Source organism: Schistocerca nitens, chromosome 3 (genome assembly GCF_023898315.1).
Source record: "Schistocerca nitens isolate TAMUIC-IGC-003100 chromosome 3, iqSchNite1.1, whole genome shotgun sequence".
NCBI classification, from domain to species: Eukaryota; Metazoa; Arthropoda; class Insecta; order Orthoptera; family Acrididae; genus Schistocerca; species Schistocerca nitens.
In genome coordinates this window covers 927839483-927857155 of record NC_064616.1, presented here as the reverse complement: position 1 = coordinate 927857155, position 17673 = coordinate 927839483, and the positions used below count along the sequence as shown (strand labels likewise).

Genomic DNA, 17673 nt, shown 5'->3' with positions numbered 1-17673 from the left:
TACATCAAGAATTGCATGGGAATGATTTCCAAAAACACGTACAATTCTGTCAGTGGGCACAGCAGCAAATCCTCACCAATCTGAACTTCTTCTCCAATGTTCTGTTTACCGATGAATGTTCCTTCTCAAACACAGGATAGGTAAATACAAGGAACATGCATTATTGGTCCAGCAACAACCCATGATGGCTTAGACAGGTGGAACATCAGCATCAATGGAGAATTAACGTCTGGTGTGGGATGCTTGGTACTACAATTATTGGCCCTTACTTCATCAATGGTAGTCTAAATGGCACAGCTTATGTTAACTTCCTCAGACAAATTCTTCCTCCTCTTCTGGATGAAGTGCCGCTAAAAACCAGAATGTTTATTTGGTACCAACATGATGGATGTCCAGCACATAATTCCTTGTCTGCACATTGTGTTCTGAACTGAAGGTATCCTGCCAGATGGATGGTCGAGGAGGAACAGTTACTTGGCCTGCTAGGACTCCTCATTTAAATCTTCTGGACTTTTTCCTTTGGGGATGCATTAAAGATGTTGTCTATCATGATATTCCAACAACTCCAGAGGATATGCAGGAATGTATCATGGTTGCTTGTAATTTTCTTCAGCAGGTAGCAGTGGAAGCAGTAAATAATTCTTTCATTCAACGAGTACACCAGTGTATCGGTGTCCAGGGTCACCGCTTTGAGCACCTTTGAATTTTCTACTCCTGGGCAATGGTACAGGAGAGTCAAAGTCAATTTTGTGTTATGTTTTTACTTGGTTTTCATTTGTTTTCAGACAACTCCAGCAAGTGGATGAGTTTGTGATCCCGAGCTCAAAGTCAATGTTGTGTAATGTAATTAATAATGTCGTGTTCCAGTGAATGGTACACTGTGATACATTTCTGAATAGGTCTTTAGGAGAGGAAATGAATTACTGAATAAAAAATACAGGGTCCCATTTAAAAAAGTCATACTGCTGTTCATATATTCGCAAAAAACAAAGCTACAACAAAGGCAACCATGCTGATTGATGTCCCCCTGATGGCTAAAGAACATTTGCTTGAAACATTTTGTAATTTGCATCTGGACAAACAGTTATGTAGGGTGGTCAGGATAAATGGGACACCCTGTATAACAACTGTTTGATTGAATGCCCAATCATCTGTATGAGTTCTGTGGCTTGGTAGGTAAATGAGTAGGTGATTAACTACAAATCAAAAGGCTTTTAGTTTGAGTCTAGCTTGCTCTCAGAAGTTTATACTAGCACTCAATGCAAATAATATTTCTGGCAAAGTTTGTATGAAGCACAAATAAATTTTGATATTGCTCTTCTAAGCAGTATGTACTGCTTCTATTAAACAACAGCTTTTACTACAGTGAATCTTGAAGCCATACTTAGCAGCTTTTTTAAAATACGACTCTATATTCATTCATAAACTTACAATGACATCAGACTCCATGCTTGGTTTAGTAAGCGCAAGTATGTCAGTGAAATGATGACAGCAAAATAACTTGGCACCAAATAACGTGGAATTTCTTTTAGAGGTGTCATGCTCTTCTCCAACCACAGACCAAGTTCAATAGTGCCCGAGTACTGTTTGAGCCGATGAGAAATATAATCTGAAATTGGAATGTATTACTTTGAGTGACAGCACATTTCTTTGCACTCTCAGCATTTGACAATCCTGAATAAAGGACTTACCTATCATCCAGTTTCCTTCCCGTAGATTGTTACAAAATGGATGTCCAAGATCATTGATTGGCGTTATATCACAAAGCAGTGACATAAATCCTGTTAAAATGAGGAAAAAAAAGATGTCACAAAACTCAAAAAACAACATCATAAATAACAGAGCTGAGAAAGATATCGACTTGGATTTTTTTGTGTTAAGTTATTAAGAGCTGATTTTTAATCCCTGAGAAAACCAAAGGAATGTATTAATCAGACTCTTAACAAATAATAAGGCAGGTCACTTTTTATGGCATTTGTGTCAAGAATATATTACTCACTCAACAGTTTATGGGAAAACAAGAGTTCTAACTCAACTATAGTTAATGCAGTACATCATTAAAAAGCATCTGCTTCCTTTTATAAAACAGCTTATATATATGTGTCTGCTTGTGTCTGTATATGTGTGGATGGATATGTGTGTGTGTGCGAGTGTATACCTGTCCTTTTTTCCCCCTAAGGTAAGTCTTTCCGCTCCCGGGATTGGAATGACTCCTTACCCTCTCCCTTAAAACCCACATCCTTTCGTCTTTCTCTCTCCTTTCCTCTTTCCTGATGAAGCAACCGTTGGTTGCGAAAGCTTGAATTTTGTGTGTATGTTTGTGTTTGTTTGTGTGTCTATCAACCTGGCAGTGCTTTCGTTTGGTAAGTCACATTTTATATACATATATATATATATATATATATATATATATATATATATATATATATATATATATATATATATATATATATATAAAAAACAAAGATGATATGACTTACCGAACGAAAGCGCTGGCAGGTCGATACACACACAAACAAACACAAACATACACACAAAATTCTAGCTTTCGCAACCAACGGTTGCTTCGTCAGGAAAGAGGGAAGGAGAGGGAAAGACGGAAGGAAGTAGGTTTTAAGGGAGAGGGTAAGGAGTCATTCCAATCCCGAAAGCGGAAAGACTTACCTTAGGATGTGCGGATGGATATGTGTGTGTGTGCGAGTGTATACCTGTCCTTTTTTCCCCCTAAGGTAAGTCTTTCCGCTCCCGGGATTGGAATGACTCCTTACCCTCTCCCTTAAAACCCACATCCTTTCGTCTTTCCCTCTCCTTCCCTCTTTCCTGATGAAGCAACCGTTGGTTGCGAAAGCTATATTGTGTGTATGTTTGTGTTTGTTTGTGTGTCTATCGACCTGCCAGTGCTTTTGTTCGGTAAGTCACATCATCTTTGTTTTTAGATATATTTTTCCCACGTGGAATGTTTCCCTCTCTCTCTCTCTATATATATATATATATATATATGAATTAGAGTGATGCATGCTGTGCTTATGACACGAATGAAAAACACAACACATTTATTAATAATGTTCCTAACTTACTTGAAAACTATATCAACTAAAAGTAACCCAGATGAGACCAAACTCTACAAAAAATCCATGGGTTGCTAAAGAAATAAATGTATCTTGTAGAACAAAAAGGAGACATCTGTCTGTCAGAGAAAGCTCTGATGTTGTTGCTATCATTGATCACAAGGCATACTGCAAGTTACTGGAGAAACTAATATAGACACTGAAGCAAATGTTTTACGAGACAAAAATAGTCACATCAGGTAATGAAATAAATACAGTATGTGACATAGTGAAAGAGGAGACTAGCAGAACATGAGGTGATGAGTAGCAGATAGCTTTAAGAGTAAATTATACATTGACAACAGGTGGATGCAGTGTTGCAAAACTTTTTAAAAATCATTTCATAACTGTAACTGAAAAGACGTGGTTGTCAGGCTCAGTGGAAGCTGTCATGGAATATCACAGGTTACCCATCATAAATAACTTAATAATATGAATACAGCCTTCACTACACCAGTAGTAGTAATACCCACCACAAAATGCTTGAAATAAAAGCAAAAGGTTTAGTTGTTATGATAAGACACTGACAAACTTTATTAAAGGAGTCTTCTTGTGAGTTTAGTAACACTTTAAGTTATTTATGTAACTAGGTGCCTGTCCCTGGAACATTTCTTCACTGGCTGACATATGCTGTAATTAAGCTTCGGCATAAGAAAGGAGATAAAGAAATACCATAAAACTACTGTCCAGTTTAACTTTTTGCCAGCATTCTTGAAAATTTTAGGAAAGGTAATATACAAGCAGATACTTAATCATCTGACTAGGAATAACATATTGACAAAATCACAGTTTGGATTTCTAAGGGATTCTGATACTGAAAATGCTATTTTCACATACATCAAGAATGTATTTAATCCATTAGACAATAAATTAGAAGTTACTGGTATATTGTATTAACAGTCAAAGGTATTAAACACAATATCCTCTTAAATAAATGCATCATTATATCACACCAGAAAATGCTACAAAATGGTTCAAATTGTATCTCTCAGACAAGAACTAAAGAGTGTCAATAGGAAAAAAGACTTCTGTATTAAGCTATCAGGCATCATCCAAATGGGATGTGGTGTAACACAAAGTTCTATTTCAGGACCCTTAATTTTTATATTACTGAACATTCATCAGTAGCAATAGCAGATGCCAATTTTGTTTTATTTGGAAATTATACAAATATTGCAACAAATGGCAAATCAAATATAGTGGTAGAAAGAATGGTTAATGTAATTTTGCAAGGATATTAGTAAATCATTCCTAGCTAATTCTGTGCACCTAAACTTTGAAAACAAACATTACATGCCAATCAAAACTTGTAACAGGTTTCCTCCCAGCATATGTATGAAATACGGTGACAAGCAGATGGAAGAGGTTGACAGCCAAATTTTTTGGAATTAAAAATTGATAATAAATTCATCTGGGAGCAGCATACTACAATCACATTACTGCTGAAAAACTCAAATAAATCTTTATTTGCAATATGGATGTCGTCAGGTACAGTGGTGTAAACATAAAAAAGCTAGTATATTTTGCATACTTTCATTATGTAATGTCAAAAGGGATCATTTTTGCGGTAAATCAGTAAGACAGCATATTTTTTTGAGTCTAAAAGCATGATGTGTGAACTCAAGAACATGTAACTGAGGCATGTTCAAGAAACTGAGAATGCTAACAACTTCTAGAAAGTATATTTATTTGTTAAAGAAATTTATCATCAGTAAAATATCTCACTTCCAAACCAATACTTCAGTTTAAAGGGATTTAATGGTAGCCAACTCCTTATATTCCACAGATGAAGTTTTTAGTAGAATCAACTCATTTTGTAAGTCTTATGTAAAAAAATGTTGTAAACTACTATCTGTTTCATCATGCTTGGCTACAGTAGCCTAATCAATGCCTTGTGCTCCTCAGTGTTTATACATTTAAATGTTTGTAACAAGTTTGATATTCCCTCTTAAATGAAAATATGTTTCAGATATTTGACTTATTCCGCATACATGAGGACCATCATCTCAATACCATGTAGATATTGAGCAACACACATCTCTGAGTCTCAGTTGACAGAAAATGACAAGTCATGAATAAGCTAAAAGAGTTCAACAGAGTCAATGAGTATTTGTTGTTTGCTATTTACTATATCCAATCCACAGTATAAATACCACTTGCTCACTTGACACTGGTTTTGAACAGGTAACCTGTATCAATGTATCACTGTTTGTTCACTGGCTGCACTGAAGTGGCTCTCTGAAGGAAATTTGGCTAGTTGTCAACCTTTTTGATGAACATATCTGCTCAAAGCCTCTTCTAGTTATCTATCCTCATTTGGTGATTTACATTAAAAACTGAAATCTTTGTTATTTGGAAGCAAAATACATTAAAATCTATATTTAGACTAAAATGTAACAACTTAAATGTGCATTACCTTGCAAACCACAGTAAACCAAAGAACCAAAACCTGGGATGTTATACACTCCAATTCCTTTCCCATGATCCAGTTCCTCACTATCACAGCGGTACAATGCTTCATTTAAATCAGAAAGACTTAGTGATGATACAATATTGCTCAGTTCAGTTGCTAGATCATGAGAGCTTGCATCTTGTTGAGGTAGCCTGCTCAGCCATACAAAATTTCGCAAATTTTTAATGGCCTCTGCTGCCTTGTTATGAAGTGAAACCCTGGAACATATTAATTTATTTTGATGTGAAATTAGTTAGTTACTTGTTTCCAGATAATAGTTAAGAAATGACTCAGATACAGATCAGGCTACATTTTACAGATGGCAAACAAGAAATTAAAATTCATGTACATTTGTGTGTTGATCATTTAATATAAGATAATATAAGATATGTGATGAATGCTGAGCAGCAATATTAGATATTAATATGGAGTACTCATTAGATACCTGGAAATAGATTTTTAGTATTCAGCCAATGATTGTGTATAATGACCCAAAAAAAAAATGTGCGCGCCTGTGTGTGTGTGTGTGAGTGAGAGAGAGAGAGAGAGAGAGAGAGAGAGAGAGAGGTGTAAGATATAGCCAAACAGAGAAGTACCAGAAACAATTGTGGACAAGAATATTCTCTGTAACATCAATTTTCTTCTACTTCTTCTTCATCCCCCCCCCCCAAAAAAAAAAAAGTCACACACACACACACACACACACACACACACACACACACACACACCTAAAAATGACTTCTTGTAAATAAACATTAAAAAATATCTAAATCTGCAAAATTTAAAGATTAATAGTGACTGGATTGTCCATACCAGACAACATCCCAGACTGTGGCCTTTGAACACTTACACATTACATTACAATTCACAGTGATTGTATTTCCATCATGGACACCTAATTAAGTGTCACTGAATAACTATCTGATAGTACCAGTACTCATTACATTCAGAAGTTCTTGTGCTTTTCAATGTCTAATGCAATGGCAGCCCAGTTGGCTATTACAGTTTCTGTATTTATTTTGTGCCTAATAAGGCATATAGGATTACTCCTCTACTTGGAAACTTGTTCTTTCTTCATGCACCATGGACCAGTCACTTCAGATGGCAATGATGACAAACAATTTTTCTATGTTTCATCTCAGTCATTAGCAAAAAGTTTGACATTTTCCAAATTTTCAGTGCAATTCATTACACATTTTTCACAACACCTCAGCTAGATGGTGCTCATCAGACATTCTCTCCTATACTTGGTGTACTAATGTGCAATTATCATTTTAATATGACCATGTCACCACATATGTGACCCATCAACTGCTGTTATTATTGCACCTCATGCAACGAACATAAGAATTCCTCTTCAAACTCTGTGGTATTGCCACACTACTGGAGATGTCTAACAGCCTTCCCTGATGCACGACCATGCTCGCAGGACTCCAGCCAGCAGTGCCATATGTTATCACTTGTGACTCACAATCTGAACACTTCGACCAGCGCTTCTGTGCACAGGAACTTTCAGGTGATATCCATGACCAGAACTTCTTACCACAGTGCTTCCATGCACAGGGTCATTGTTTTACTTCAGCCTCCAGTTGTTGAGTGTTTTTTTCTCACAGTGCCTAACACATGCACAGCTTTTCCAAATTTCTTTCCAGTGCCTCAAACACACATACTTTGGCTGAATCCTTTCCGGTGTCTAATCCACACACATTCCTTCCAAATTTCTTTCTAGTAATTAATTCATGCACACATTTTTGAATTTCTCTTCCTGTGCATAATAAATGCATATTTTTACTGATTTTCCTTCTGGTGTCAAATTTACACACAAGTGCTCCTTTGTGCTCCTGACACACATTTTCAGGGCCACAGCACTCCTGCAGCACAAGTCACTCTTGTGTTCATCCACATGCAATACATTCACCTACGAAGCTCCTGGCCTTATGGTTGTCTTTCCTCACTCTACACAGACTTTGATTGTACATTTCAGTACCGTGTCTTCTGGCTCTACAACAGCCATTCCAATGGGCTGTTTATTTCAGATGTACATTCTTTTGGTTTCTGAACAGGTGCAGTCCTTTCCGCAGCAGCTCCCAACAACTGGGGTCCTGGACACTGCCCTTGATTGCTGCTGTTGATTCCCTTGGATCCCTTGTCATTGGTTGGTTTTATTTTTCTTGTGGGAAGGAATATAGTGCTAGTCATCTCAACTCAAAGTAGCTGTAATGGTCACCCATCTTTTTTTCCACCAGGAGCGAAGGGGGAGAGGGAAGGGATGTTGTATCCTACACACAGTCCATGAGCAATACAGATCATTGCTGCAAGTTGCCAAATCATGGGCCTGCTGGTGCTGCATTTTCCAGATATCAACAGTAGTAATACAGGCCTGCCAACGCAATGTCATCAAGGAACAAACACAACAGTCCAGGACAACAACAACAACAACAACAACAACAACAACAACAATGGGTTGTTCTCATAGGAAACTATGGCCCAACCACCACTGCGACCAGTGGTGCCCGTGTCCCTGACACGCAACACGTTCATCGCCAATAGAAGGTGAGAGAATCTTGGCACTACTGACATTAGCCAGGCCACATGCCTGCAAGTAATTCGCACCATGTGCATTCACTGCTATAGTACATATATGCTGATGCAGAGCCACAGTGAGCCAGCTGGGTCTGAGCCACTGGACCAGGACTATTACACCATATGACTCTGGACTGAGTTCCAGCTGCCATTCCAGAAACACTTTGCCTGTACCATCCCCCAGAGCAGGCAGCTGGCCAACCACATGCCTTTGCCTTAGTCCATGGTAGCTGAGGACTCTGAGCTTTGGAACTGGAATAGAACTATCATCAAATTTATCAGTTGTGTATGCCAGACAGCAGTTGATGCTGTGGCCCATTTGCACATAGACATTGGATTATGACTCAAAGTGATTGTATCGTTAATGCCAGATAGCAGTCCAGCCTGTGGCCTGTTTACACTGAGACATTACACTACAACTACAAGTGATTGTGTTTCCATCAGGGACACCTAATAGAATGTCATCAGATAATTATCTGCCATTAGGAATGCTTGCTACTTTTAGTAGTTCTTGTTGTGCTTTTCAGTGTCTAATGGAATGCCAAGCCCAGCTGTCTATTGCTGTGTCTATATTTATACTATGCCTAATAAAGTATATAGTAATATAGTATGAAGTGAACTATATTGAGTTGCTGGTGGACTATCATTACAATACATTTCACACAATTTGTAGCTTCAGAACTTCATACAAAAGAAATATTCAAAGCAATAGTGTTACTTGTCTGCTTGGGAGCTCTTTCTTTCTACATGCATCATGTCCAGTCACTTGAAAAACAATGCATAAAGCTTTAGTTGCAGAACAAGTATGTGATTTGACCAGTTTAGTTTACTATCAGTGCGTAACCCAGGTATTCTGAAGGACACTCTATCTAGCTGCTGGTCATATAAAATTTCTTCCATTTCCTCATCTTTGGAGGTTGTGTGAAACTTCATAAAGTTTATTTTACTGCAATTAACAGAAATACTATTTCTATGAAATCAGTTCACAAAATGCCTAAAAACCTTATTAGCTGATACCTTCAGTTTGTCTAATGAATTATCCATAAGTACCATAGTGGCATCAGCAAAGGTGGTGAATTTACAACATTCTGTACAGAGAAGTAGACCGTTAATAAAAATAACAAAAGTAGGGGGATCAGAACTGAGCCCTGAGGCACTCCACTTGTGATGATATCCCATTCTGGTGATGTTGAGACACCTTATCAACTACCAAATACAACTTATTGCTTTCTGTTTAGAAGACTGAAGTGTCTAACTTCAACAGCAGTGTCCATGCAGTTGTATGTTCTTGATAGCACTGGAAAAGCTTTCTCAATTTCTGCTGTGTATAGCATTCATTCTTACATTAACATTCATTATCTCAGATAAAGTAGTGAAAAATAAGTCACAACATTTCTAAAATGAAGATACAGTTCTGTAACAAAGGTGAAGTATTTTATTACAACAACTGGAAAAAAAATCCACTTACTTGATTGCAACCACTGATCCAGGTTGAAAATTTTTAAAATTTATCTGTGTGACATTTGGATCACCAGAATCTCCAATTTGAAGCATCTGAGACTCACTCAATGGAATATGTTCCTTCAGTTCTACTTCATAATCCTGTAAGCCATTTATTCTCTTTTCATCTTTCACAAAGTTATCGTATTTCTGAAATCTGCCCCCTCCAGACCTACAGGAGAGAAATGTGTTAATAGTATTATTTTTTGGCAAATCTAATTTTAATCATGTCACTCAGATATATGTAATGAAAATGTAATCATTAACTACCTTCCCTGCTTGAATGTTGATGCAGAAAATTTATTATAGAATTAGCATTAAACACAGATAATCTGGGATGGGATTTACTTACTTTGCATTCTTGTGGAAAAGTGATGCTTCCAAAATGACCTCATCAACAGTGCCTTCTACTCTCAATGGTTTTACAAACCCACGACTGAAATACGTGTGTGGATGCTGGAACGCTGTGTATGCCACCAAAACCACAGACTGATGGGTAGCAGGACAGTGCCGAGTAACAGCAACGATGTCAGCATCCATTTGATCAACAAATACCTGGAATATAGGTTAAAATAATGCTATTAAATATCTGAAATATACTAAAGCCCTAAGAACAATAGGGGAATAAAAGTTGGATACATCAAGGAGGTTCAAATGGTGGGTTTTTATGTTATATATTTTTGTTTACAGCTCCATATCAGTGGGAATAGTCCTTCTTTGTACAAATAAGGTTACTTTGAGATAATACTCTGTTTTACTATACTTTAAAAGAGATGCTTTTGAGATCGTGGGATATTTTTAGGGTAATGAAATATTTTCAAGTATTTAGTGTTTTCATTCTGCAAAAATCCATCTAGTATAAATACACATTTAAATTTGACTTGGGTGAAAATTTGTAGGGAGGTGTCTAACATGTTTGCCTGATATATTCCAGGGAAAATGATTCATGTAATATTTGTTTCAGTAATTATATTTCCTTTTTTTTTTTTTTTTTTTTTTTGTATGCCATTCTACAGGAGGGGAGAGGGGAAGTACACAAATAAAACACTTTGTACTTTGCTAGTGGTTTTGAAAATTGTCTCCCCTGGACTAAGAATGTTCTGCTCCCATTTACCAATCTGGTACAAAAGCTGGAAAGGCTTCTGAGGTCTCCCATCCTATGGTACTTCATGTGACTTACCAAGTTTGCACACTGAAAACACCAAGTGTAAAGGCATATTAGCTAGTGTAAGCTTCTCTACATTGGTTGTTTCTTCACTTACTCTTTACAGATTGGAGTTTTTTTATAATATTGTCTTTCAAAATTTCACAAAAGCAGTAATCTTTAATATCAATCTATACAATACTATACAGTCACCTAGTCATAGTTGCAGGTTGCTTATCTAATGACTTCTAGAAGCAACAAAAATTTGATTTTCAGTATTTCATATAATTATTGATCAAACTGAAAAATTTAAAATGCTGTCATAATCTACTAAGTAAGATGTATAGTCTTACATTAAAGATGTAACACAATAAATCAAGTATTAAAGTTAGAAACTGTGTATACATCTTGAAGCAACGTAACTCACAGTGTGCAAATTATCCACATTATATTCATCCAGTATTTGAAAATAAGTGCACTTAGTGATTTCCAACAAACTTTACACATCTTTTCAAAACTTTTTCTCCCTGGCAACCCACATAATTAATGAAAGGAAAAAGAACTTTGTAATTCAGGCACCCACAGGCATTAAACTTAATACTGAATGGAAGTAAAATGAATCACAAGACAGCTGCAATTGGTGATTTCTTTATTGTCACAACCAGTTTTGCTACATGAAAACAGCATCCTAATGTGGAAACAGCATCACATTAGCACACCAAGACACCCCCAATGTTTATAGTCAAAAATCAAACCCCCGAAGTGGGGAAGTCATCAAAATAAATAAAACAGGACTTCGGGGCAAATAGTGTGGTGGTGCACCTGTGTAGTTTGAGATTGATTGGTTTGGAGAGTAAAGGCACCAAACTACAGGGTCATCAGTCCCTAGTCTGAGGGAAGAACAATTGCCGGTAAATCTCTGTGTGGGTTCCAGTCTCTCTAATTTACACTGAAGTTCAATTCTTTAAAAAACTGGGGGTTCAAATGGCTCTGAGCACTATGGGACTTAACTTCTGAGGTCATCAGTCCCCTAGAACTTAGAACTACTTAAACCTAACTAACCTAAGTACATCACACACATCCATGCCCGAGGCAGGATTCGAACCTGCAAACGCAGCGGTTGCACGGTTCCAGACTGTAGCGCCTAGAACCACTCAGCCACTCCGGCTGGCAAAACTGGGGGTGGAGGGGTTACTAGTTAAACATATTCTACAAAAATGAGAGGGCCATAGATGCTTAATAGGTGTTTTTTCATGAGTAATGTCACACTTTAGTCATTAATTGTTGCAGACAGTGATGATGACGACATAGGTTTAGTTGCAATTGGCAAACTGAATGTCAAAGAAAGTGGTAAAGGAAAGTAAAAAGTGATTTCAACTTGAATAAGACTTACAGCATAATTCTAATTTGCTGTTCTGACATATCAAATGCGCAATGTGTGCTCTTCTCTTTTAGGGGAAAGAATATGTTCTGAGAGTGGCAGATTGACTAATTAGAAAATACGGCAATATGTATGATTTATGCAGGTGTATATTTGAAGCACAGTATTGTATGAAAGTGTAAATTGAACTGTGGGATCTCTTCTTTCATTGACAATCTGCAGCCCATTCCATTATTACAAGAGTGATTAGCATTAGGTACAATCACCATATAAGTTAGTCGGTTACAAATATAGTAATTGAAGGATTAAATGCAAGAATAATGTAGCTCAATTTCAACTAATACTGCAAGAATTTCAGAAAACGTTTTGTAAACTGGAGAAAAAAGTAATTTCAGAATATGATCTTTCCTTAAAAATGTTAAATGATGTTTTCTTGACAGCTCAGTTCTTTGTTCTTCAACGGTTCTCCCATTTATAATTATAAAATTTTGTTGCAGGACATTGGCAACTGAGCATCATGAAATCAGATAATAAACCACTTCAGTTGTAAATAGATTTATTGGTTCAATCAGAATCAGTTTTGGATGATTTTAAGTCCATGTCCAGGTGAACAAGAGTGCAATAGGAAAATGGAGAAACTATAACAAGAGACCATATATCACCTAACACTTGGCTAGTGGAAGCTCACTGCCCAACTGTAAATATGAGGATGATGTGGTTGGATTAGCCAGAATTAAACACGGGTTCCACACCAGGTAATCAACAAAATTAACCGAAAGAAACAGGCAGTCAAAGGAAGAAAAAAAGAAGAAAAACTAAGAGAATATCAATTAACAACGTTAGAAAACTTACACAAAGAGATGTGTGGCCACTGCACATTAGACACCAGTCCGTGGACTGGTGACAGCCACACATGGATCCGACATACAGTACGAAGTGGTGGTAGAAGGAGGCCCAGCACGAAAATTGGTGACTGTTGTATTTCAACGGAACGTAAAGCCATCTAGTGGGGAACAGCATCAGACTAACCTGATCATTAACAATGGTGGATGCATAATATGTAACTAATTAAAACTGGGTTAGATGTACATTGTCGAAGTATTAAAAAATGAAAAAATGATATGCTTGGGCATAAATAGTGAGTGTGACCAACCATATGTTAAAAATGGCAGAAAGGTAAAATTCAAATATAAAAAAGCCACAAATGGGCCAATAGTGGCAAGTTGGATAAAAATAAACTAATTATCATGACAACTGAGTATCCACAGGGTGAAATAGTACCAGTTGGTGACTAAAATTAAAGTGATATGCAGAAAATTACAGTTCCTTTGAGAGAGAAATTTGAGAGGAATATTGGGGAAGTCTGAGTACTGTTTCAGAAAAAGATAATTATTTGGAGGTTAAATGAGCCTCAGCATGGTTTGCTTGTTTAGGGTTGTTGTGGGGTTCTTGTTTAAGCTGTGTATAATTTCTATTTCCTCTAATAAATTAAGGATGCAGCCTTTGTCGTGGTGATGAAGGATACTCAACTTGGTATTTATGTCACCAACAGTGCGTCCTCTGACCTTCAAATGACTGAACTTAGAATTATTAATGTCATTATGTTCCTTGAATCAGATGTTAAAAAAGTGTCTTGTCTGCTCAATATAGAGGCACTAGCAATCATTGCACCTGATTTTATAAATGCCTGAGCCCATGTGGCAGCTGTGGATCCTAGCTTCATGGTGCCTTTTCTGGAGACCAATTCTGTTTGGTATAAAAATGATACTGTGGCTCCATCTTTTTTGAGCCATTGGCCAACCTTACCTGAAATAGTACCAAAATAATGTACTTTACTGCACGAATTACATGGAGTGTCCTCATTGATGGGTATCGTTTCGTAAAATGATTTTTAAATCTAAAAATGGCAATGTAAAATTGATTATTAGGGTGCACTATATTAAGATATTGGTGAAACTGCTGTACTTGACCTTTAGTACCACTGTAGAGAAGTAAAACATCATTGACATAATGTTTACAGCAAACAACATTCTGGACGTAATGGGGGACAGGTTGGAAGAACTGGTATTCAATGTAGGTGACAAATATTGACAATGATGCTAGCTAAGAGAGATCCCATGACTAGTGCACTAGCTATTTGTAGACAACATTACCAAATTTAAAGTAACTGTGGTCTAGAACCATCTTTCCGAGAGTGAGAAATTCATTCACTGCTTCGAAATCTAAGTTAGCGTGTTACCTTATATTGGATTCTACATTCGGGATTACTTCTTTAGTTGGGATGTTTGTATATATGTTGGTGACATCCAAGCTACGTAAGTGTCATGGGTGATTGTGGCCTGATTTAAAAGTTCGATGAGTTTGTCCCTCTTTTTCACAGTATCAGAGGTTGGAAAATAAAAATGCCTGCTCAGAAAACTATTTAGCTCTTTAGCTAAAAGATAATCAGAAGAATCAGCTGCATTACCAAATGGTCTCAGAGGGGAACCACTCTTATCTACAGATATTAAGTGTGCCATGCAAGGTGTGTGTTCTAGGCTTCATAGGCAAAAGGGTACTTTTTTTGTTTCAGCGACAAATTAGCAGTAGGATCGAAAGGGCAGATGAGTACATTATTGGAGGATAAAAATTCTTGTGCTTTTTGAATGTAGTCAGTTTCATATAAGATAACAGATGTATGGCCCATGTCCACATGTATGATGAGGGCTTCGTTAAGCTGAAGTTTTTTATTAATGCTACATGAAGTGCCTTGATCTTTTTTGAGAAACAGTGACATTAGGGGCCCTATGAAATCCTGATCCTGCCCATTCTGTTTTTTTAAAATTCATTGGTAACAGCCTCATTAAGAGTAATATGATTTTTAGTAGATGCTTCGCATGCAGCTTGGTCTAAAAAAATGTTGTACTGGTGTTATAAGACAGAGCTTTGTTTAGTGAGCCATTTGTATCATTATTAAAACCAATATTAGTGCAGTTTTCAACCTTTTTATGGAACCAGAAGTTGCATTTTAGGGTTTCTAAAGGTCACGCTGAGCCTCTCAAGCTTCGTCTTGTGAGATAGCATAATATCATTTGTTTAAAAATTAATAGTATGTATAATATGCATGTATGAATGGTCAAAATTAAAAGAACTAAGTTCTTTAGCCAATCCCAAATGAGTAATGTGAGTTTCCTTCTTTAAAAAGTCTTTCTTAGAATATAACACACTGATTTCTTTTTAGATATCTTTTTTCATCAGTTGATGTACGTAACATGGTGAACTAATGTAGGTTCTATTGAACAATCGTTTGATAAAATTCAGAATGACATTTTACTTACGACAAATCTTGTTAAAAGCCATCACAGATTATGTCAGAAACCTGTAGTACTTCCTAGATGCTCAGCATGGCATTTTTTATACCAAACAGAATTGGTTCTCAGTATAGGCACCATGAAGCTAGGATCACAGCCACCACATGAGCTCAGGCATTTATCAAATTAAGTGCAAGGAGTGCCAACATCTCTAAATTGAGCACATGGGGCATTCTTTTAAAATCCAATTCAAGGAACATCAGGACCTGAATAATTCTAATTCCAGTTTGTTCAATCATTTGAAAGTCAATAGGACTCCTTTGCTGACATAAATAACATTTTGAGTATCCTTCATCATCATCAGAAAGGCCATGTCCTTGGTTAATTAGAGGAAATAGGAATTATGTACAACTTAACCAAGAACCCTTCAACAACCCTAAATGAGCAAACCATGCTGAAGCACATGTACCTTCTAAACAATTATACTTTTTTGGAATAGCACTCAAACCTTGCCAATATTCCTCTCAAACTTCTCTCTCACAGGAATTGTAATTTTCTTTATATCCTTTTAATTTTATTCCCCAACTGATACGGTTTCACCTTGGAGATACTCAGTTGACATGGTATTTAGTTAATTTGTATCCAACTAGCCACTAATGGTCCATTTCTGGATTTTCTAAATTTAAATTTTATCTTCACATCATTTATAATTGATGGTTGGGCACTCCCACAATTTATGCTGAAGCACATCATTTATTTATTTATTTATTTATTTATTTATTTATTTGTGTAAGTACTTTGACAATGTACATCTAACCATTTTTAATTAGTTACATATGTATCCACCTTGTTAATGATCACACTATTCAGTTCTGCTGCTGTTCACTGCTTGATGGCTTTACTTTCCCTAACATTATGAAGGGTGCTAGTTTTTATGCGCAGCTTCCTTCTACCACCAACTCAAACTGTATCTCAGCTTCATGTGTGACTTTCACCATCCTGCAGCCTGGTGTCCAGTGTGTGGCGGCCAAGTGCCGCATGGTGTAAGTTCTCTTATGTTGTCCATTGATATTCTCTTGTTTTCCCTCCTTTTCTTCTTTCTTTGACTACCTATTTCTTTAGGTAATTTTCTTGATTATCTGATGTGAAACCCATGTTTCACTCTGACTAACCTGACCATATGAACTTCATATTTACATGTGGGCAGTGAATTCTCACTATTATGAAAACTTAACAAGTGCTAGGTGGTATACAACCTATTATTATAGTTTCTTCATTTTCCTACCACAGTCTTGCTCAACTGAAGATGGGCTTATAATCACCCAAAACTGGTCTTAATTGAACGAATAAATCCATTTGCAACTTGTGCTACTTATTATCTGATTCCATTTATAATTAATTACATTTCTCCTGGTTCTTGCATCAAAGTTTTATAATATTTGGATGTGTAGGTCTTGTCACAAAATAAAACATCAGTTTCTACTAATACAATTGCTAATAACTTACACTAACAGTTACAAGAAACAATATGTCTCTTGGCATGGTGTCTATTCATACCATTATTTATGTAGTACTCTAGGCATTCTAGGAATTTTTAAGGAGAGAAGTGAAGCTTCTTGTATATGTGCACAGGTACAAGTAAAGAACTTACATTGAACATACATTATGGGAACATGTGACTGTAGCCATAAGTTATCATTTTTAGAAGGAAATGTTTAGAGACTAAATTTACCTGGTTAAAGCCAGACATCCCCAAATCAAAATGTAATTTGTTCAAAGCCTTTTTAGCTGAAATAATGCCTGAGTGAATTCCAACACCTTCTGATGCATCATCATCTTCAGTCCAAGCAGCATACTGTCTGAATTCATCAACTACATGAATCTGGAAAATGCATAAAATATAGGAAAACATATTTTTATAATGAAAGAATTGGTATTATTGAACATCAAATCTACAAGCATCAATAGTAAGCCTAAAGCACAAGATGAAATATATTGAAACTCATATCAAAAATATCAACTGTGAGGATCATCCTCAATTTCCATTGACAAGGCTCACCAGACAAAGTTAGAGAAACTTTTGTCACTTAAGTTTGTCCATTTCTAAGCTCATTTGTCATCTAAGGCTTTACTTCTCTTTTCTTTCAATGATAATTGTTTTTTGTATGTTGCTACCTATATTTGATTTTCTTATACTTGCTTTTCACATTCGTATA

The 17673-nt window shown here is 36.4% G+C and overlaps 1 protein-coding gene across 5 annotated transcripts in view; it reads right to left on the bottom strand.

Annotated features, from left to right (window-relative positions):
• LOC126248999 (glycogen debranching enzyme) overlaps positions 1 to 17673 on the bottom strand; it is a 220039-nt gene that overhangs the window by 59125 nt on the left and 143241 nt on the right. For all 5 annotated transcript variants that reach the window (XM_049950579.1, XM_049950582.1, XM_049950583.1 and 2 more), the window contains exons 13-18: positions 17190 to 17339; positions 9995 to 10197; positions 9611 to 9814; positions 5524 to 5777; positions 1692 to 1781; positions 1432 to 1609 (exon numbers count right to left, since the gene is read on the bottom strand). In XM_049950579.1, the coding sequence (XP_049806536.1) occupies positions 1432 to 1609; positions 1692 to 1781; positions 5524 to 5777; positions 9611 to 9814; positions 9995 to 10197; positions 17190 to 17339 (1079 nt within the window). The remainder of the gene's footprint in view (positions 1 to 1431; positions 1610 to 1691; positions 1782 to 5523; positions 5778 to 9610; positions 9815 to 9994; positions 10198 to 17189; positions 17340 to 17673) is intronic.